The sequence below is a fragment of the Urocitellus parryii genome, chromosome 6, assembly GCF_045843805.1.
Source record: "Urocitellus parryii isolate mUroPar1 chromosome 6, mUroPar1.hap1, whole genome shotgun sequence".
In the NCBI taxonomy this organism is placed as follows: Eukaryota; Metazoa; Chordata; class Mammalia; order Rodentia; family Sciuridae; genus Urocitellus; species Urocitellus parryii.
In genome coordinates, this window is record NC_135536.1 from 95,758,557 (window position 1) to 95,783,353 (window position 24,797).

The 24,797-nt window shown below is 31.7% G+C and overlaps 1 protein-coding gene across 1 annotated transcript in view; it reads left to right on the plus strand.

Annotated features, from left to right (window-relative positions):
* The window catches only part of Fgf7 (fibroblast growth factor 7), a 60,799-nt gene extending 37,087 nt beyond the window's left edge, over positions 1-23,712 (plus strand). Inside the window, exons 3-4 of the mRNA XM_026391751.2 lie at positions 22,237-22,340; positions 23,407-23,712. Coding sequence (XP_026247536.1) covers positions 22,237-22,340; positions 23,407-23,601 — 299 coding nt within the window. The 3' untranslated portion in view covers positions 23,602-23,712. The remainder of the gene's footprint in view (positions 1-22,236; positions 22,341-23,406) is intronic.
* Positions 23,713-24,797: the final 1,085 nt, after the last annotated feature.

The window sequence follows — 24,797 nt, forward strand, 5'->3', positions numbered from 1 at the left end:
GTTGATCTCCTATAAAGGTCAATAAGACAATTACTTTGTCCTTAATTTATATATATATATTTTAAAAAACAACCTATTGTCATATAATTAATACTCAACAGAATCTCTTCCTACTTTAGTGAAATGAATACAAACATTATAGAATATCTTATGAGTTTCCCAGAAAGTTTCAATTTCCTCCAAAATCTTTGTCCAGGAGAGACTGTGTGTGTACATATATGACTGTTTCTCCTACCAGACTGCAGTGGTTGTGTAGACGAAAGCATTCCTAGATAAAGGAGAAGGGGTTTATACACTTTTGGCCATTTCCAACCATGGAGGATGAGGCTCTCAAAAGGTTCTCTCTATTAGGCACTCTCATGACAAAGAGCATAACCACTTGATGCCTGCAGCAAATGCAAAACCTCTCTTAGAATAAAAACAACTGTAATTAGTAAATTTAATCAGTGCATTTTCTGAACCTCTTGGTACATGTACTCAATATTCTTAGAGTTCTGTTTTATATCCTTACTTAGAGATAGAAGAGTGAAAAGTGATTTTTCTTTTCTTTCTTTTGAAAAAATGAACCTGCATTCAGCAGTGTATTAAGTGCTTTTTCTTTCCCATCTGATAAAGGAATTACTGTCTTCTTTATCTTAATTAATGTATATTAAACTACTCTTTTTTTATAAAAAAGAGAGAGTGAGAGAGGAGAGAGAGATAGAGAGAATTTTTAATATTTATTTTTTAGTTCTTGGCGGACACAACATCTTTGTTGGTATGTGGTGCAGAGGATCAAACCCAGGCCGCACGCATGCCAGGCGAGCGCGCTACCACTTGAGCCACATCCCCAGCCCCTTAAACTACTCTTATTTTCTTTTTTATCTATTTTCACTATTTTGCAAATTTTGCTCTTATGTAAAAATTGTAGAATTTTAGGGATAATTATAACTATTATTTATATAGTACCATATATTAATATCTTATGTTCTTTAAAATGATCTTACATAGTTTCAGGGGCCAAGGCCAGGCTATGCTTCATTGCATGAATCCTGTTTGAGACCTGTAGGTAGTAATGCACTGGAGCTGGCTTACCTTGGCTCCTGAGAACCAGTAGTGTGCATCTTTCCAATTTCATTTTCATCTCTCCCCAACACAATGTTGGTAGCTTGATATGGGCATGAAATTGACCATGGTACAAATATTTGTACTTTGGAAATTGGTGAGATTGACAAATGCTAAAAGTTAGACCTTTTCTTTTCTTCTGGAGAACACACTGTCAACTATTTCCTACTCCATCCACTGCTTATGGATTTAAAATTCTGGGGACAGTACTGGGAATTGAACCCAGGACCTCATGCTTGCTACACAAGCATTCTCCATTGAGATGCATCCCCAGCCTATTAATGAATTTTTCAGTCAAAACCTTCCTCCCTTGACGCTATACCTCACGACTACCTTATTTGTCTCTACCAAGAACAGATTTCAAACTTCCAGTTTTTGTTAATGCTGTGACACCTCATGAAAAGGAGGTAAATCCAGAGCATAAAGCATCATCAAACAGGCAAGCCTTGGACTCTGGAGAAAGGAAAGTATATCCTTCCCTTGGTACACACAGATGGTACTCCTGATGCCTTAAAAAAGGGTTTCCTAAAACTCAGTGCCTCCAAATAGATAAATTACACACTTAATTACATAATACATGACTGATCTACACACAATGAAATGTTGAGATGCACTTATGGTAATTCTTATGGAAGATGAGGTTTTATTTTAGTGGAAAGAAATATAATTGTTTCAGGTATATTAGTTGTCCACATATAATCTACAACCTCATGCAAAGTCTGGAAGGAATATACTGAAATTAACTCAAATTCTGTCTAAATCTGTAGCACCAGGATTTTTTCCCTCCTAATTATATTTTGACATTTCTTCTCAGTCCAAGTGATCATTACTAAATATTTGAGGTGGGAGTATTAGTGAATTCCAAAAATGTTCTAGCAGCAGCCAAGTCATAAAACAAATATTTTAACCCACACATATTGTATTCATTATGATCTGAAAAAATAGGACTCTTGATACCAGTCATGTATATAATGATTAAACAATATGAAACCCCTCTGGCACTTGTAAAAACTGCAGCTTCTCTGTTTTGGTAATGTGATTTTCTGCTCTGAGCAGAGAGACATATGAGTAGCCACAGCTGTGTGGTCTTTATGAGGAAAATATCAAAGAAGAGGTTTTTGTTTACTTATTTGTTTATGTTTTTCAGATTTTTTTTGTTTTGCTTTTAGTTTTTCTTTCTTTATTCTCCAAAGAATATCACTCAAGCTGAATTCTACTATTTAAAAATTCAGTGATAGTTGGCATCCATATGGACCACAAAGAAGGGGTGACATTTATCCAGTGAGTTAAATCTTCCACTGAACATAATGTCCTTCACCCCACCACTTTCATGGTCCTAGTCCTTTTCCCTCTAGTCTATTTCTCCCTGATTCAAACATTGCCCTTCCTGATGGACTTCTCAAGGGCTTCCTATCTTCAGAAGTCTTCCTTGAAAGAACTTGGTCAATCATTTTCTTCCTTACTACTTTACCGTTTAGTCTTCCTTGTCATTTTGGTTAACTTATTTTGTTTCTTATTCAAAGGACAATTTAGTTTCTCAAATATAGAGAGCTTGCAACTTATTTTTTGTGTTGTCACACAATGTTTGTTAGAAAATGAATAAGCACACAGACTGGTTCATTTTATGTAGATTTGAAATGATTAAATGACATACTCCATGGTCATTATTAGAGCCATAAAGAGAGCAGTTGCTTATTTGACATCATGTCTATCTGTCAATGAAGACTTTTTCTGAGCTGAGAAACTGCCTATGTTATGCTGTTACTTCTCCACACTTACTGCTAGTACTGATTCTATCTCTGTGGAAGAAACATGCACTCTTGCCTAATTTGGACATGTGAGATTTATCCCTGCAGATATTGGATAGAATAGTTCGTACACCATGCATTCAGATAGTGTGGGTATAGTATGTATATTCTCAAGGCATCAAAAAAGTAATAAAGGCAATCCTAATTTTTTTCTAGGAAAAACTTGTATACTTGATTGAAATATTAAAGAGAAATTATGAAAAATTCAAGTTTAATTTTCTTATGCTAACTATTGTATTGACTTAATTTTGAACTACATAGCTGAAAGCTTACTGTGTGCATATGGTTACTATGTTCCTAATTTATATAATAGTTATAACTCTGAAAGATTATTACTTGTCTTTGTGCCTTATTCACATATGAATGCACTAAGAAGAATCCCATTATTTAATATTTCTTTTAAAAAACCTTTTCCAAAAATAGTATTTTGCAAGATGAATAGTAAACTCCTAAGATATGTTTACTAAATTTACATGTTCTCAGATAAGATTTTTAATATAGGGGTGTTCCATAATCTTTTCTTTCCTCACACTGGCTAGAGATCCAGGCTTTAAAAAAATATAGCTTTAGTTCAGACCCACAATTCAGTTTTTCAACACATGTAAATACTTTACAAGTATCCCATGATTCTACTTTAACTTTGCATATCTTGATTCGTCGTACATGACCCACTTTCCATTGCACAGAATTGGAAAGTGTAGGGCAGATCACGACTTAAGCAGGAGGAGGAAAGCTAACCTTCCTTTGCTCAATGATGATATTACTGCTGCTTTTCTTCTCTCCTGATAAATTTATTTTTCTTTAAGTTAAGCTAAAATACAGTTTTTCTTCCCCAGGTCCTAATTTAAGCATTATATATATATAAATTTTGTTATGCTGGAACTGTGCCATGATGGATAATATAGCTTTATAAGATTCTCTAAATTGAGGTATTTGAAGATCTTGTGTCTTAAATCACTCAAAATATGATTTAGTTTTGTATGAACCATTTATGCAAATATAACCTATTTGAGGAAACAAGTACTCTCACCCTCCCATCTCTCCACCACCCCCACATCTCTATCTCTTCACTGGTTTTGCCTCTTTCCAAGCCATCTGTCACATTGCTACTAGAGGTATCTTTCTAAACCTTTCAGTGGCTCCCCATTTCTTATAGGTTGAGAATCCAAACTGAAATAACCACATAAGGTTTTTCACGATGTCCTCCTGCCTATGTTTCTGTTTCTTCTCTCCTGGCAGTCCATCTTGTATATGCTCCAAGCACAGTGAACTATTCCACCAATGCTACAGTTTTAATGCTTTTCTCCTCTTTCTTACATTTTCTTCTGTCTGGTTTTCCCTGTTTCACTACTACACTGTAACAAAATAGAATGTTTGTGAAATAGAGGTTGAGGAAGCTGAAGATAGTTTCTATAAAGGGAAAATTATATCTATTTACTAAAGCTGTCTGAGTAAATAAACATGTGGACGATTTTTTAGACTTTCAAAATTACTCGATAGACAAAGCTGATCCTTTTTATTGGGGAGGTGAAATAATTTTTAAATTTTTGCCTTGACATTAGAGCAGATTATGCTAAGTGAAGCTAGTCAATCTTTAAAAAACAAATACCAAATGACCCCTTTGATATAAGGGGAGTAAACAAGGACAGGGTAGGGACGAAGAGCTTGAGAAGAAGATTTACATTAAACAGGGATGAGAGGTGGGAGGGGAAGGGAGTGAGAAGGGAAATTGCATGGAAATGGAAGGCGATCCTCAGGGTTATACAAAATGTCATATAAGAGGAAAGGAGGGGTAAGACAAGATAATACAAATGGAAGAAATGATTTACAGTAGAAGGGGTAGAGAGAGAAAAGGGGAGGGGAGGGGAGGGGAGGGGAGGGGGGATAGTAGAGAATAGGACAGACAGCAGAATACATCAGACACTAGAAAGGCAATATGTCAATCAATGGAAGGGTAACTGATGTGATACAGCAATTTGTATACGGGGTAAAAGCGGGAGTTCATAATCCACTTGAATCAAACCTTGTAATATGATGTATTAAGAACTATGTAATGTTATGAACGACCAATAAAAAAAAAAAGAAAAAAAATAAAACAAAAAAAAAATAAATTTTTGCCTTGAATAAAGTGTGAACATTCTTTACACCTGAATACCTGTTGAGAACAATTTAATTAGTATCATTAGCTGATTACTTTGATGAACCTAATGAGGAATAGGTTAGGCAGAGGATGGCTTTCTTAGGATGAAGGGGTGGGGAGGGTGGGTTATCAGAATCTCCACAGAATATGGATAGTTTGAAAAAGTTCCTGTGATTCTGACACTTTTTTCTAGAAGGATATTCTTTGCCTGACAATACCCTTCCCATTGCCCCATACTCTCAGTCTATCATTGAGAAGTATCAATTTTTAAGGAACAAATAAAGAATTTGAATTAATATTTTGAGTGAACATGTATAACAGTGAGATTCCTCAGAAATCAGTGAAATGATCTAAATCATTTGACATTTTTAGTAATGATCTAAAAGTAAGAGTATGTAGAAAAAATTCCAAGTTTACAGATTACACCAACAACTTTAAATTATTGAACTAAACTAATAATGATAAAATGTTGGAAGATAGAACATTTATATACAGGTAGACAGAAAACTAACAGATGAATTATAATGTAATAAATTTTGCAATAAAAGTGAAATTATAAGATAAAAGGCACTGAATAATGATTTTCTCATAAAAGAAATCACTTTGGATATTTCCTTAAAGATATTATCTTAATGTGCACTAGTAGTCAAAAAACTAGCAAAGTAATGAGCATTGTCAGGGAAAATGTTGAGACACAAAACAGAATACATTATAATACCTTTGAGTAAACAACATGGTTTATCTACATCAGGAATACAGATTTTTCTTTTTATTGATCTATTTTAGTTATATATAACCTTAGGATTCATTTTGGCATAATTATAAAAGCACAATATATAATTTGTTCTAATCCAGTCCTCAGTACTTCCCCTTTTCCTTTCCTCCTCTCTCCCCATTGTCATTATTGTGTAGCACTAATGAAGACTATATATTTAAATGAAAGTATCCTGGAATTAGAATGAATGATGTAGGACATATACTGTAGACACAGGCTAAAAAGAATTTGGGCTCATCTAGAGTAAAAAATATTTAAGATGAATGTTAAGATAGACTATATTCAATGTTTGTAGAATCATAACAATATGGATAAGGAGAACAGGGAGTTGTTAGTAAATTCATGAAATATTAGAACTAGTGTGCACTTCTTAATATCTTACTGTACAAGAAGCAAGACAGATAAGTAGATGTGCTATATTATATTGAAAACAGAAAACATATGGAAGCTGTTCCCTACGTAAGAGTTGCATACTAAAAATACAAATAGATCTAGGAGATTTAGCCAAAACTAAAAAAGAAAAACCTATAATTGATGGAGAAACTAGAGATCTTTGGAGTTCTCTCAACATTTTTCAGTTGGCATCATGAAAATCAAACTGAGATAAACTATTGTTTAAATTAACAATGAAATTTTGTGCATTAATTAGACAAACTCCAAATATGTAATAAAAATTACATTCAGCAAATACTTCTGGTGAACCAATCTTTTAACTTTAGTCTTCTGACTCTCAATGCTATTAAGATAGTCATTAATTCTTTAATCCAAGAATAATTAATAAATTTCATTTGCTGATTTATAATCTGAGACACTAATTACTAAGGGGTTTATATATCATTCTATCTACTTTAGGATTTAATGAAAGCCTGCCAAATACAAATCCCTGTCCCAAGTACTAGGGATTTGCAGAACCATAAACTATAGTCCTGTCCCTGAGGCAATGTTTGGGAAATATAAAGCAGAGAATTGTATGTCATTATGGGAACTGGTGGGAAAAACAGGGAAAGTGTTTGGCATTTTTCTTGGGAGAGGAAGACAATGGGTGAATCAGTTTGTTTGAAGCAAAGGAAAAGTTCTAAAGGAACAATGGAAGACAATTATAAAAGTAGGCTGCAGTCAGAGTTTGGAGGGCTTTGAATTCTAAGTAGAAAAGATTTTGTTTTGCTTTGCTTTTTAATAGAGTGCACATTGAAAATTTTGGAGCATAAGAGTAAACTTTAGAACATACTCTTTATGAATACATACAGAGTAAATATAAGCTAGAGGGGCTGAAGATGTGTTCTTGTTAAGAAACCATAATAATTGTTGAGGTACAAGATAATGAAGGCCTTGACTAATGTTGATAAAAATGGATACAGGAGATAAATACTAGATAAATATTTGTAATACAGAAATAGAGGAAATGTAATAACTCCTTGTAAGAACTTGAGGTGTCTTGAGTCCCCTTTTAATATCTTCCAGAACAAACTCAGATGTTTTTATTTCTTCCTCTTTTCTTTCACTTCCATTTCTGTGAAAAATGTAACTACTCCATATCAGATTTCATTAAGACTGCTAGCAAAGAACATCTACTTAAAAACTCCTGAGAGCTAATGGTCAAAATGGCTTTAAATCATGCTTTGATTTCTAGTGCTTATGACCAGAATGGCCTGAAACCAAAGTGTTTAGAGTGATATTATTTCGTGGGTGGCAGAATTTCCTTCCAGTTTAGAAGGAAAGAAGGAAGATTACATTATGTATCTACCAGATAGCACCATTTCACAGGGCACAGCAACAGTTAAAATGAATAAGGAGGTAGATTTGAGATGATTTTCTAAGCTGGTGTGTGTAGCAAGATGCCTTGATTCCTACTGCTAGCAATAGGCAAAATATTTAATGTAAATTTTCATAATGTCTTCCTTTTATGATTATTTTTTCCTCTTAGTTGTACTCTTGGTGCCTCATGCTCACTTCTTTTTAAGTCAAAGCAAATTCTACACTCAGAAAAGATATAATCATCTATACCAGAAAATGAATTCAAGCCTATGTATTAACCTCTCTCTGGAATATCTGTAGTTTGAAATTTCTTTCTAATCCTATGTAATAAAAACTTGGTTTCTTATTGAAGATACCTTAGACTTTAGGAAAAGCCAGAAAGTGGGAGAGATTGTCTATGTGGTGGGAAGAGACTGCTTCAGTTCTTTCTATTTCACATAAAAATATGATGTTTTCCCTTATATTCTGGGATTATGATATTTACATCTATTATGACTGTTTTGGAGCCATTTACCACATAATAATGTATTGTATTTAGCAAATGTAAATAGTCTAATGATTAGATGAATAGTTATTTCCAAATAAAATTTGGAATTTCTAGTATTGTGAATAAAGTGTATTTTCTCCTGTATGAGTCAGGGAACATGCTTTCCTTGACTCAAAGGAGAAAACAGAACCCTTTGAGTTCCAGAGAGTCTATAAATGATAAGGCTAATAAATTGGTATAGAAATATAATTCTGTATAGAAATATAATTCTGCTAGTAAATTGGTATAGAAATATAATTCTCTACAATACTATTCAACTATGTGCCCAAGACACTCTATTACTGAATAAATATCACTTTATTTATTGCACAACCAAATAGTTTGCTTCTAATTCTAGCATAATTTTAATACTGCTGAAATAAGCTGCTTCAAGTTAAATTCTTTAAAAGAAAACATTTCCAAGTCAGGCATGGTGGCGCATGCCTGTAATCACAGTGAATTGGGAGGCTGAGGTAAGAGCCAGACTCAGCAACTTAATGAGGCCCTAAGCAACTTAATGAGACCCTGTCTCAAAATAAAGGAAATAAAAGGGCTTGGGATGTAACTCTGTGGTAAAGTGCTCTTGGGTTCAAATCTGTGCCCCCCAAAAGAAAGCAGTTCCATTACTGTACCCTATACTGATATACTTTCTAAAGATTTTTCATATATATTCTTAATAAATCTCTGAATGAATGACATGGTTCTCTTAATCAGACAAGCATTACAAATGTTTTAAAATATAATTATAAAATAGATACAGGATTGATAAGAACTATAATTGATTTATTCCATAATGGTGATGATGATGTAGAATCAATTCTCTTGTTGCAGAACATTTCAGTTTTACTTGATATCAGTAATTATGCAATCATGTGGAACTGTTTTGAGTTTCATGCTGATTTGATGGGAATTAAATTCTTTGGGTTTCAGTAATAATTTATCTACTTATATTTCTTTATTGTTGGCTTTGATTTGATTAGTTTTCTAACTTCTTTTAGTGTATTCCAAGGGTCTGTCTTAGATCAGTTACTTAACAGTTACAGGGCATGCTTTTTTAGAGCAAAATGATCCAAATTCTAGATTAACATTATCAGCCATATGTATCAATTTTGTTATCTTAAATAGTGGATCCTAGGGTTCATGGGAAAAGAAAGAGAATCTAAAAGTAGGTTTTGTATCCAGCCTGCTAGAGGTTACTGCCTTCATAAAATCCTTTGTGTTACCCTCTCCAAGGGAAAAACAAGAAAAAAATGTAAGGAAGGTGAACTCCTTTCCCATTTTGAACTCTGAATCACTCCCTCTTTAACAATGGGAATGCTGAGAAAACACCAAACATTTTTAAAAATTTAAAAATACATATTATTGCTGTATTTAAGAAATTAGATTAATTTTTGAAAGTTTTTTGGTACTATACAAACTTCTCATTTATTGATAAAAAATTCTGTGAATCCTGTATTACCTTGTACAGCTAAAATTTCATTGGGTATTTAGATTAATATGTGCATATCCATCTAATGGTCCTAGCCAGACTTAGCCTAGCAGAAGAGATTTGTCTTATATGTTAAGCAGTTCTTCTGTTTAATTGATAGAACAAATTTGTTCCAATCTAAGTGATCATAATTTAGGGTTCGTTTACCTGTTTCAGTGTAACTTCTGAGAAAGTCAGTTTCAATAATATGCACACATTATTACAGATAACTTGCTAATATTTTGGGTTGAAACAAAACACTGATAGCTACATGTTGTTAAATTAATATATCCTATATAAATTATCCTATATGACATTTTGATAAAACTCACTTGACAGAAGTCTTTTATGTAAGTTGTTTACAAAAAATGACTTATAAACCTTCTTAAAAATGTAAGACTGAAATAAATATAAAATGGTATTTGAGTCATTTATTTCCTCATAAGCAATTTCTTTCAATGGATAAGGTGGGATAGTGCTATTTTGCTTTCAAATATATTTGCTTTAATGAATCATTTTTTGGTTATAGACAAATATCCCTAAGTATTTTCTCTACACAAAACTGCTATTTCTTCCAGGGATACTTCTTAAGATTAAATTTAATTCTATTTCTATTTGAAGGGTATGGAGCATTAAAATTAGTTTAATCATCAGAATATTTTGTATTCAATTTTAATAAATGATACTAGTATTAGCATTATTTCATTCTTAAATTTCAAACCAGCAAATCATTTGTTTGGCTTTTTAAAGCACAATTTTTATTTCCTTCAGAATAAGAAAAATGGTGGCTGAGGTTTTGGCTCAATGGTAGAGTGCTTGCTTAGCATGTGTGAGGCACAGGATTAGATCCCCAACACCACATAAAAATAAATAAATAAAATAAAGGTGTTGTGTCCATCTACAATGAAAAATATTTTTAAAAAGGAATAAAAACAGCTTTATTTCTATAGTTAAGGACAAAATAGTGACTTATAGATTAACTTATTAGGTGTCATTACATATTTAAATGCCCTGTTTATATGTAAGAGGCACATGAAAAGTAGTTGAGGACCTCATTTGGAATAATGACTGGCATCAGTGAATAAAATATTCTTATCACTAAGATAGTGGCCACAACATATATGCCTTTAAAAGTAACTGGTAATATAATTGATATTAGTATAATGTGATTCAGAAGCTATGGGATGAAATATATTGCAATTATCTTTCAATCTTTTAAGAGAGTAACAATAACAATAAATTTAAATGAGGAATAATGATAAAGATAGAACTGAGAAACTGTATATCCACATCAAACCAAAGAAATTTTACTTCCACAGTATAATTAGGAGTTGGGTAATTCCTTCTTATCCACAGATGAAGGCATTATGCAGAAATGGTAATTATACTTTAATACATTTCTTAGTGTAATTCTTGCTACTAAAATTTAATCTCTGAATATAACCAAGTGGGGAAATTTTGATTTTGTTCCATGTTTTGAAGACTTCAGTATCGTTCTCAAGGCATATACAATGATGAAATTCTAGACTGTGACTACAGATTATTGATGAAAGAGGGAGGGGATCATATGTGAAGACACTTCAAGTAATATCTACAGATAATTCTTCAACAATGGGAATGCTGAGAAAATACCAAATATTAAAAAAATTTAAAAACACATATTATTACTGTATTTAAGAAATCAGATTAATTTCTGAAAATTTTTTGATGCTATAAAAACTTCTTATTTATTGATAAAAATTCTGTGAATCCTGTATTACCTTGTATAGTTAAAATTTCATTATGTATTTAGATCACAAAGTGATTTGCTCATGCCAAATTTAATGAACAGAATACATAAAACCACCATCACTTCAAGCTTAGTCATAAAAACTCCATACATCATCATTCCCACTCTAGTGAAAATAGTACCCCCCCTAACTTTTCTTATCTGTTCACTCTCAAAATGACTGGGATTTGAAATGATCCTGGCTTCCTCAACTCCTATACCTTACTTAACCTGAACATCTATTGGGTCTGGAAGTTGAGGGAATGGGCATAGCAAGAGGAATGTATAAATATGGTAGAAATAATTTGATTCATTGCTGTCAAGTTTATATTGAATATTTGTGTTCTCTCACACTTACTAAGGAAGCTAGATTTGATATCAAAGTGGTACATTCCAGTATTATGTACCACTTTGAAGAAGACTAACAAAGTATAGAAGTAGTAATGTGGAGAATCAGCCAGAAAGAATTGAAAGAAATGCTTCTGGGAATTCAACATTCCTCTTACACATTCCTCTTGCTATGCCCGTCCCCTCAACTTCCAGACCCAATGCTGGGATAGCTCGCTTCTCTCCTGGATGTGAGGACAACAAGGAAACTATTGTGATTGACTTGGAATGTATTCGTTGTGTTTATTCTTGTGTCTGAGATGGTCTATGTTCATGTGCAATGTAAATATAGACTGTTTTTCTTGGCTAGATGTGAAAGTAAAAAGACTTGAGATATTTTCCCTATATTATAACTTGTTTAAGAAGATAAGCATTTTCAGTGGGAGCAGAAAAACTTATTCAGGAGGGAAGCCAAGAAGAAAAAAATTAAAGAGGTTAGAGAATCCTTACCACCATTAAGATTATGGCAAATGGAATAAATTGATTGAGGAGAAAGAGAACAAACAGAGTACTGAATATAGTTAAGTTCTCAATAAATTGTTTTATTCACAAATGAACAGTTATATTCTAAACAAAATGGTGAATCTGATCTTTTTGAAAGAATCACAACAGCAACAGCATCTCATGCTTTTTTTGTAACAAAAAAGAGCATTCAGAAAAATTAGCTGAAATTAGGTCATTTCCTGGTTAGGAAGCAAGTGAACATAGATTTGATATAGTTTACTAGGTGGGCTTGGAACTTCCACATATGTGCCTCAAAATGTAAAGAAGAATCGGTGAAGATTTATCAGCCTAATCAAATGCTGACACATGTAGGAATGAATGACAGCACTGGAAGAAACCTTGGGTCTCTAGTGACACTGAAGTTCTGAATTGGAAAATGAAAGACATGAAAACACAGGTGTTGTTTTCATTTTTCTTCTAATTTAATCTCATGACTTTAGAAATTTAAAAAAAAAGAACCAATGAAAATAAATACCTTGTTATTAACAATAGTGTTGCCTTTTGTTTGGTAGCTTCAGATAACTGGGAAAAAATGGGCTATTGGATTTTTATGTGACTTTTAGGAAGAATGAGCCTTACAGGAAAATGAAATTGAGGTGAATTAGCTAAAATTTGATTTGGCTTAAACAAAATAGTATTTCTACATCAAATAAACATCTGAAATATGGAAACTCTGCTAAAAAAACCCCACAACGTTTGGGAGTTTTAAGGCTTATTCAATTTACCTTTCCACAGTCACTTCATTCTCACAATCCAAGACAGAATCCAAATTCTAGCAAGAGGATAGAATAAAGGAGGAAAATAAATAGGTATGAAGAACTCCTGTAAAAAGCTAAATAGGTATAAAGAACTTGTTATGGAAGATTTCTGAAAGATGCCAAAGGACAATTCACTTATCTCCTATCCATCCTGTAGAACTTGGGATGGATAGGAGATAAGCTGAGAGGGAGATTAGGAAATTTAGTGTTTATTTTCCACAGCTAGTTAAAATATCTATCACTGTAGAAGAAGAGGTAAATGGAAATTGGGAAACAATGATTAATATACTTTGCTCAGAAATTTGGGGAGAAAAATGCTTGCATATGATTGATTAAATAAATAATACAATGAATGACACTGTGCTCTTATAAACTTGAAGACTTACAAACCAAAGATATGACAATGTGAGAACAGAAAGCTCATAATAAGAGGACCAATTTCAAAATGTGTAATTTTAAGTGGGTATTAAAAAGACATATATAATGATAAATAGTAGATAGAAGAGAGCTATGTGATGAGAGTTAAAGACATGTTTCAAATTTGTCAATGACAGAAAAAGAAAGGAATAGTTTGTTGGATAGCATGTATTATTTCCTTATGATTTTCTTGCCAGTTTACAAACAAGATTGAGGTAGATAAATTAAAAGCTAAAAAATTGTGACAGACAGGAATACTGAATATTATAAAAACCTGAAGTTTGGTGGAAAAATGATTTGCATGATGACAAGTTGTAAATGATGTGATTAATCCGCATAAATTAAGTCCTGGGCATTTTGCAACCTCAATATAAGCCATCAATGAGTTACTGCTTCTAAATGGTTAATATAATCTTAGGTGAATTAAGAATTTCAGCTTACCATTTCATAAACAGTTGTATATGGAAGAATTACAGGTTTCCAGGATACTTGGGGGATTAATTTGAATTAAGTCAAAATAGAATCTTTTGCATTTTAAAAAAATCAATTCTATATTTTTCTACTTTAGAAAAGAATGGTGTGTGTGCCTCCACAAACATTAAATGTGGATGCCTGGTAACTGGAGAGATAAATTTGTTCATGACTTAGTTAACTCACCCTTTCATCATTTCATCAAGTCATGATGACTTTCACTATTATATAAATAGGTTGATTCATGTTCATATCCTGTTAAGTTCTGCTTAGCAGGCTAACAATAGAATGTACAAAAGACATTCAGTTAAATATAAGCTTACAAGAAACACAAATATCTAAGTTGACTTTTTATTTATTTTATTTTTAATTGAGGTTTATTTGGCAATTCACAATTCATTTTTAGGTAAACTTCTTCAATCAGTAAAGTGCTTAGAATGGGGTTTGGCAATATGCATTCAATAAATATCTGTGAAAAACTCTCTACACCTGCAGTATTTTATTTGTGCAGCATTATTTACAAATTACAGAATAAAACCATTTTCTTATTTCATTATTCAGAAACTAAAAAAATTATATAAATAAGTGAGCTGTTTTATGCATAAAATGGAAGGATTCTAATAATCCTTTTAGAAAAGCATGATCTGTTACCTTTGATGCTATGATATTTACATTTCAGTGTAAATTTCATTTGATATACTTTTGATTCTATATATGCACATAAAGTAGTTTGAATTTATTTGTTTATGAATCATGGGTTTTGTATATCATTAATTTAAAAGAAATAAAAAGCTTTCATTTGTTAAAGAGGAGCAGTTAACACTTATGTTTATGTATAAAAATATAGTTTACCACATTTAAACAAACTTTATAATACAATCTTGAAAAATACCATAATCCAAAACAAAATTATTTTTAACAGGCATGCATTTTAATATATATAAACTCTAAAATAATGAGTATAAAAATACTCGTAAGGAAAAATATGAGATCATATTACTATAAACTAAGTCTGTAGTCTATATAAAGGAAAATCATGAAGAAGATTGTGTCTCAGGCTTTCTTAGTTCAGTGATTGCTGAGATACTAATTTTTAGCAAATAATATAGCTGGTGAAGAGTCTGGAATTTATACCGTATAAATAATGGCCAAACAAACTATGAATGATGGTGAGTATAAACAATGTTTTCCCATTTCTGAAGGGCTATGTGGAAATGGTATTGATTTATTCTATATAAATTTAGAGATAGAGCCATGAACAATTCGTTATACTTAGAATCAGAGCTACCTTAAGTGTAATAAGAATTGGTAACCTATAATAAATTGTTGTGATAAATAAATCAATGAGACAGAACAGTTGGTAAAAGATAAAAAGAGAGGCATCGTTATCAGTAAAAAAAAGATGGATGCATAGTGTAATAAATAATGTTGAAAAATAAGATTTCTATTTGTATGATTAAATATCAATTTAGGGTCTCATCTTACACTATACCTCAAATAAATTCCAGATGAAATTAAGAAAATTTTTGAAATTTAAACTAAAAAATCTGGAATAAAATATATTTTTGGACAATGGAATATGAAAAGGCTTAAGCACAAAAACAATATAATAAATCATCAAAATACATAGATATGGTTACACAAAAATTACTCATTTTGAGCAAATTAATATACCAGGGTCATGTAGAATCAGTGAAACAGTGCGGATTCGGAATAGAATAAGTATATCAAGCCTGACAAAGGATGCATAGAATAAAGTTGTAATTTTGGGAAAACTCTTGGATTTGGAAGTTAAGAGATACCTTATGACCTTGACAAGAGAAAACCAATCAAGCAATTAGAAGTTAGAATACATTGAAAAAAAAAAAGGTGGAGAAAGGGGGCACACACAAAAAGGAACCAGAGTAGTAGTCTTTTTGAAAAGATTTCAGAATTAAGGGCAGGAACATTTTATTTTTTGGCTTACATGCCTAGAACATAAAGCTTATGAGAATTCTAAAGGCTTAAAAATACATTTAAACTTTAAGATGTTGGCATTAAAATTTGAAAATAAAATTAAAATAAACATTCAAAATACTTAACATATAAAACATCTTCATTATTTATTACAATTAAGATTTTTCCTAACATTTGAAAACAATTTGATAGTACTGTTTTACTTTGCAAGAATTCTTGAGAATGCATAATAGCTATAGAAAATTTATAGCTAGAGTAAGTTCATTGGTTTATTTTAGGCTAAATATTTTCAAAAAAATTACATAAAACTGTAATTATAATGTATGGATTGAGAAAAATGGGTATATTTTAATATGATTAATCTGTGTAGGGTGCTCAGGAGATAACAATATCTGGGGTTCATGAAAATCTTAAAACAACCTTTATTATGGGGAAAAAAATAAAAAGAGGTTTCCTATAATCAAAGACAGTTTGTTTATCCATTCATCTATTGGACACCTTGGTTGCAATTGTAAATAAAGATGCTATAAACATTCATGTTCAGATTTTTGTGTGGACATCAGTTTTGTAGTCAATAATGTAAATACCTATGGGATGATTGCTGGGTTGTATAATAAATTTATGTTTATTTTGTAAGAAACTGCCAAAGTGTCTTCCAAAGTGGCTGCATGTTCCATTCCTACTAGCAATAAGAGATGGTTTGAGTTACTTTGCATCCTTGCAAGCATATAGTACTGTCAGATTTTTGGATTTTAGTTATCATAGCAGATTTATTTATCTATTTATTTATGTATTTATTTGTACTGGGAATTGAACTCAGGGGCACTTGACCACTGAGCCACACTCCCCCACTTTTTTTTTAAAGATGAGAAAATTTGGACTTCAATATGGATGATAATTGTGATGGATAAGAAAGCATTAATACCTTTAAATCCATGAGTTCAAAATGCTTATTAAAATAAACAAATTGGCCACATATAATAGGAAATAGGAATCATTGTATTCTTTCTAAAGTTAGTAAATGAATGAAACACTTATCTTGGTTAACCAAATTGTGAGCATCACTTACTGATTCTCAAGCTTGGTCTACCTGTGCCATAGTACCATGTATTAATGCTCTGTATTTCAACTATTATTATGTATTCCATCCTGAAGATTCATAATTATTTCAAAATAGAACTCATTGTTCTGTTTCATATTGCTTACAGCTTCCTTTATCTCTATTTTTTTTAGATTTTAAAAATTTATATATGAGAGTGGAATGCATTACAATTATTATTACACATATAGCTCACAATTTTTCATATCTCTGGTTGTATACAAAGTATATTCACACAAATTAGTGTCTTCATACATTTACATTGCATAATAATGACCATCACATTCCACCATCATTTCTAACCCATATCTCTTTCTCTCTCCTCCAACCACTCTGCTCTATCTAGAGTTTGTCTATTCCTCCCATGCTACCCCTTCCTATCCCACTATGAATCAGCCTCCTTATATCAGAGAAAACATTCTGCATTTGGTCTTTTGGGATTGGCTAACTTCACCCAACATTATCTTCTCTAACTTCATCCATTTACCTGCAAATGCTATGATTTTATTCTCTTTTATTGCTGAGTAATATTCCATTTTGTATGTATGCCACATTTTTTTATCCATTCATCTATTGAAGGGCATCTAGGTTGGTTCCACAGTTTAGCTATTGTGAATTGTCCTGCTATAAACATTGATGTGGCTGTGCCCCTGTAGTATGCTGTTTTTAAGTCCTTTGGGTATAGACCGAGGAGAGGGCTAGCTGGGTCAAATGGTGGTTACATTCCCAATTTTCCAAGAAATCTCCATACTGCTTTCCATATTGGCTGCACCAATTTGCAGTCCCACCAGCAGTGTATGAGTGTACTTTTTTCCTCACATCCTTGCCAACACTTATTGTTGTTTGTATTCATAATAGCTGCCATTCTGACTGGAGTGGGATGAAATTTTAGAGTAGTTTTGATTTGCATTTCTCTAATTGCTAGAGACCACTGAGCCACACCCCCAGCCCTTTTTTGTATTTTGTTTAGAGACAAGGTTTCACTGAGTTGCTTAGAGACTTGCTGTTGCTGAGGCTAGCTTTGAACTCATAATTCTCCTGCCTCAGCCTCCACAGTCATTGGGACTACTCATTTGTGCTGCCACACCAGGCTTATTATAGCAGTCTTATAGTGATATTTCATTGTCATTTTAATTTATAATTTCTACTAGCTTATGACATTGAGCATCTTTTCATATGCTTATTTACCATATTTGGTAAAGATGTCTATTCAGATGCTTCACCCACTTTTCAATTTTTTTTAATTGTTGTATTTTAAGAGTTTTTTTAATACTTTAAAGATACTGGATGCATTTTATATACATGCATATATGTAAATATATTTTATGATATAAAATGAATTAAATCTTTAGCCTTAAATATAATATAAATATATGATGATTAAGATTTTCCACTCAACAATCCAGGCTTGAAAGAAATATTGTTTTGTTTGTTTGAGTTTTTTGGTGGTGTTGTTGATACCAGCTCCTACTCTTAATGTGCCCAAAGAAGGTAAATTTGGTCAAGGACAAGATTAAAAGTTCTAATTAGCTTAATTTTCTAATTAACTCAACTTTTTACAGCTTTAAAGTAATGTTTAGTTATGTTACCATAGCCATATTAATAATGTTCCCTTGAGACCATTTATATAAAGCTTAAAAGGTTCAGTAAAAACATATAATTAATATGCTGGAATAGGGGGTGGATTTCTGTGTGATGAGGCATTAAAATAACTTTTCAAACAGGAACATTAAAGAGTATTAAAATCATAATGCTATTTGTAATAAAGATAAAGAATTAGCATCAATTTCCAAAATACAAGATTAGGGGAATACCTAAAATTCTGGAAATAGATTTTGGAGAATATTTTTTAAGTAATAACAACTTACCCCAGTGCTCCTCAATTTTATTGCAAGTGTGATAAAGTTTTAAGTATTACATGGGCAAAGGGTTTAAATTAATTCATGAATGACTGAGCCACAGGGGGGTAAATAGGGAAACATTTAGGGCATATTCACCAATTTTTAAGAATGATATCCTAAATAATGAATTTATACTATTCATATTGTTGAGAAGACATAAATGATCAATGTGCTTCATATATTGTCTCAATTTTCATTTTTTTTAGTGTTTGAGTTGATCTCTCCCTCTTCTGAACTCTACTATGGTTATTATAGTCATTATATTAACAATTTGATTCACTATGTAATATTCCTCACCTCATTGGGAATAAATGTCCTATGAATGCTTTTTATATAAACAATCTTCTCTTAAATAAAAAATAGAGATACACAAGACAAACCCTCATTTCCATCTTACATAAAACAACAGATATATTATAGATTAAAAGACCAACCAGGCATAGTAGTACATGCCTGTAATCCCAGCAGCTAGAGAGGCTGAGACAGGTGGATCACAAGATCTTTATAAATCGTATATTGTGTTCTTAAATAGATGTACTCAGCCTTAGAAACTTCAAGGAGCTAAACAACTAAGTGAGACGCTGTCTCTAAGTAAAATATAAAATAGGGCTGGGGATGTGGCTCAGTGGCTAAGTGTTCCCGAGTTAAATCCCTGGGACCAAAAAAAAAAAAAAATCCCCCCAAACCAAGTAATAATTTATTTATGTTGGTAGCTAACTTACTGTTTGCCATTATATATTCTTATATTGTATTTTCTGAGCAATTTACTGACTCCTGAATTGGGGGGTGTGTATGTAGAATTCCATAATTTTGCATAGTTATTACTAAAACAGATATTTGTGGATATTAAAGAGAACATCACTTCCACTCTACCTAAACAAAAATGATTGTGTTAATTTTTTCATTTTTGAGTTTTCTGGAATAAAAGAGGAACATAGTACATGGGACAAAACAGACTAGAAAACCAGGGTTGATAGTGTATTGATTCTGCCAATACTGCCTTAATGCTTTACTCTTGATAATTAGATATGTTGATTTCCCAATGTGAAGGAATTTTGAAAAAAATATATCAGGTAATTAAGAGTATAGGAACCTAGCCTTTTAAAAGTTTATTTTTATCCCAATTAAAGGGAAAATATTCATAAAGATTTATTGTTTTTGTATCTTTAACCCTAATATATGGAGGGGGCAAGATTAGCAAAGTTTATCACTTATGATCAGTGCAATGTAGAAATAGTGGGCAATGGACAGGCAAGGTATAGAGCAAAAGCTTTTGAGGGTAGAGCAATACAAGCATATTATTATGACCTGAGCTAAAAGGGAAGGAGTCCACAAAGTATATTTGCAGCATATATATGAAACAGATGACAACACTTTATCATCAATAGTTACATTTGGTGAATATTTGTTCTGTAAAAACAAAAAAGCCAGCAAACATTACAGACTGCATTTTCTAACTATGGTCAATCATGAAAGGTATTCTAAGGCTTTGTATCAGTATTCTCCTTTTTATCTGAATAAAACATAATATTGAATAAAAAGAGGAATGGCAGGAGTAAAGAGACTTGAAGTAAAGGAAAACATTGACTTCATAAAATTTTTACATGGGTAGATCCTTATAAACTGTGTATTGTGTTCTTAAGTAGATGTACTCAATTTTGAAGACATATGTTGAATCAAAAAATTTCCTGAGTATTCCTCATTGTACAAGTACAAATTTAGCCTCCTGGGATTCTGAAGTATGATATATTATTTCCCTTTATTTTGATTTATTGAAAATGAAGAAGATTTAGAGTTTTCAGATAAAGGTCTCTAAGAAGGTAGTGCTTATCTTTGAATTGAGCCTGACATAGAATTGGCTCTCAGTGAAGCTTTGTTGAATGTTGTGTGACTACATCAGCATCACATTCTGTAATGTTCTTGTGATTACTAAAATTTCTACAGCCTCTTCAAGCCTGTCTTCTAAAAAGCTTTCTTCTCTTTTATTTATATTAATATATGTGTTTTCTGTTTATATTAGGTGTTACCTTCTGGAGTTCAGAAACCAGAGCTGTTTTCTTAATTTATATCCTAAAATTATGTTAGATTCTGTGCATTTGATGATGGTTTGTAAATATATAAAATCAATACCCATTATTTTGCATTTTCTTCACAGACCCCAGTTTCTAGATGAGCAGCTGTGAAACTCACAACTGGATGAGCTTTGACTAGAATATTGGGAAAAGGGCTTCTGTTTGCAGCATATTTATGAAACAGATGACAAAAAGTAGTTAGCCACATTAACTTCTGTGTTATAAACAGCATTATTATTCAGATAAAAAACTGAAGCAAAAATAATAAATAAGAGGATGAAGTACAGTTAGTACTGAAAAATATTTTCTGTTAATTACATGAATATTTCAGAAAAAAGCTGTTGGGGAGAATTTACACAAATAATTTTCATTTAGAATATTCTTTCCATCTGTTAGGCACAGTGAAGAGAAAGTCTCAGGACTGAATCCCTATGCAAAAAGTACAGGTTATGTAAAAGATTCACTAAACTTTTAATTTACATCATTATAATATTTTACTATATTAATTATGTCATCAAAAATAATGTTAAGGGAGACATATAAGAAACTAGGTTAATATTCTTATGTAAGTGCATATTGTATGAAAAGAATCTCAAGAAGATCTAAAAATTAATTAATAAAGTTATAAAAGTTTATATGCACAGAATAAATAATTGTTATAATTAGTCTTTTCATATATCAAAAACTTTTTAAAAAGCAATGGGCTTTGTTTGTTATCATTTATAATTGCTTCTCTTGGAATTTTATCCATTTTCTCTATATTTAAGAATTATTCTGCCATCATTAAAAGATGAATTTTAACCAAACAGAAGAACAAAAATGTATGTTAGCTTATTATATACTTTTATAGTATTGCATTATGATTAAGAGCCAAACTGTCTGAGTTCAAAGTCTAGTTCTGCCTCTTTGTTTTCTGATCTGTGAAATGGGGTTAACAAGAATACCTGCTTTGTCAACTATTGTGTTGATTCCATGAGTTGACATTAAAGACCCTAGAATAATCTTTGGCATGTGGTAGGAGTTTAAAAAAACAATAGTTTTTTTTCTTCCTATACTAAGTTAGAAATGTAGTTCTAGAGAATAAGTCTGAATATGTAACTATTTCTTCAAACACAGATATCTAAAAAATAAAAAGCATCAGTTTACACTTCCCATATTAAGTGACTAGTGTTTGTGTGTATGTGTAAAGGGTAGGGGGATGTGAGCTGAGGAAACAAGTATAGTAATACTCTCAACAACTTTCAGGTAAAACATAAATAATGACTGTTCTTGGATAATCTGCAAAGTTGAGTGAATAATTGATATATCTTTCTGTGACTTTTTGCAGATATCATGGAAATCAGGACAGTAGCGGTTGGAATTGTGGCAATCAAAGGGGTGGAAAGTGAATACTATCTTGCAATGAACAAGGAAGGAAAACTTTATGCAAAGGTATTTATAATTTATAATTTAGACTTAATTTTTCAAACTTGTTTTTAATCAAAACATCTTGCCTTTCTGAAAAGTAAAAATAGAATTAATTTCTCTCTAATGGTATAATTTAATAATTTAAAATGCTATAAGCCCAAGCGTGACAAAAAACATATTTATGTGACCTTGGACTTTGCTTAAGCTATCTGAACTTTGGTTTCTTCATCTGCAAAATGAGTTGGAATAATTGACCTCTAAGGATACTTCCAGTTCTATACTTCCACATGCATTTCAGATACTTGAGACTGAAAATTTCCATCTCTCAGTGTTAAAGCTCTTTTTGTTAAAGTTCACCCATTTGCACATTGCTGACATGAAAATTCTTGGGAGAAAAATCCTGAAGTGTTCAGTTCATTTATCAACATCAATCTCACAATCATGGGATCTGAACTATAAGCATTCACATTGTTCCCACTTTATTACAATGTAAAATATGTAACAGTTCATGCCACTGTAATAAGGTATAATTGACTTTCCTTTGTGTTTCCATAGCCCAACATAATGCCTGGCACAAGCAAAAAACGTAATATAGGTTTAATTGATTAAATGAACGATTGCATAGATGAACAAACAAATTAACTTTTTATTTCCTATTACCATTGAAGACAATGTAGTGGCAAACAAGGAAAGGATATGAAATGGGTCCTACATCTAAGAGAGACAGAGGCTCTACTAACTACACAAAATTTCCAGTGGTTGGAGGAAAATGAGAGCTATTAATTAAGGAGAAATAGGTCCTAATATTAAAGAACAGTAGAAAGTGACTGCCAAAAAGTGACATTATTGAGACCATGTTGCATAACTAAATATGTATTATTATCTTTTTTTGTTTTATTTTGTTTTAGATTTAAGATTTTGGAGGGTCAATATACTATATAGATATATTTAATAAACGATATTAGGCCTGCTCAATCTGAGGTTAAAAAAGTTATATATACTTCAGTCCTACCAAATGTTATCTATTTACTTATTGTTCAATTGAACAACTTAAAAACTCATGTAAATATGTTGTTTGTTGTTCTAACAGAAAGAATGCAATGATGACTGCAACTTCAAAGAATTAATTCTGGAAAACCACTACAACACTTATGCATCAGCTAAATGGACACACAGTGGAGGAGAAATGTTTGTTGCCTTGAATCAAAAGGGAGTTCCTGTAAGAGGGAAAAAGACAAAGAAAGAACAAAAAACAGCCCACTTTCTTCCTATGGCAATAACCTAATCATATATGGTATATAAGAAACCAGTTCCAGCAGGGAGATTTCTTTAAGTGGACTGTTTTCTTTCTTTCTTTTCTTTCTTTCCTTTTTTTTTTTGAAGTAACCAAGAAAGGCTGGAAAACTACTGAAAAACTGATCAAGCTGGACTTGCGCATTTATGTTTATTTTAAGAGACTGCATTAAAGAAAGAGTTGAAAAATATACACAAAAATCAGATTTAGTAATAAAAGTTGTAAAAAATTGTAAAACTGGTTGTACAATCATGGTGTTAGTAATAGTAATGTTCTTCTTAAATTAATTTACCCTTAAGAGTATGGTAGATTTGATTATCTGATAATGATTATTTAAATATTCCTCTCTGCTTATAAAATGGCTGCTATAATAATAATAATGCAGATGATGTTATATAAGATATGTCAGACCCTAAAGGCTGCTGAAATGATTTGTCAGATAATCAATCCAACACTAAGGAAGATGAGCAGTAATTTGAAATGCTTTCCAATGAAAAATTATAATCCACTTAAGCTCTAATCAGAAAAAATCTATTATGGAAATGAATAAGATAGACCATTTTACAAAATTATTGGCTAAGAACATGCTTGTACTTATTAACAAGAACAAAATTCTTAATGCTGCTCAAATTGAAAGGCTATTGCTACAAGGATGTTTTTAAAAATTTTGTATATAAAATAGCAATAATGATGATAATACTGTATTTCATCTCACTTGCCACAAAATAACATTTTATAATCCCTAGAAGTAAAATTCAGAAATGTTTAAATTTTTTCGAGTAACATAATCTATCTTTTGTACAATTCATATTTGGGAATATGACTTTTAGTAATGTTCTCCCCATAAATAATCATGCTTTTTTTCTGTGGTTACAGCATTAAACTCTATTTTAAGTTGTATTTGAACTTTATTGTTTTGTTATTTAAGTTTATGTTATTTATAAAAGACAACCTTAATAAGCTGTATCTGTTTCATATGCTTTTAATTTTAAAGGAATAACAAAAGCGTCTGGCTGAACTGCAAATTTCCCCTCCCCCTGTGACCAACACCAAGACTAGTACACAACACTGGGGCCAGCAAATTCTGGATAGCAGACAAAAATGACAGCCTGCAGCAATTCTTACAATAGAAGTCTCACAAGGAATAATACAAATATGTGAAAAATGTTTTGCCACAACACTCTCGC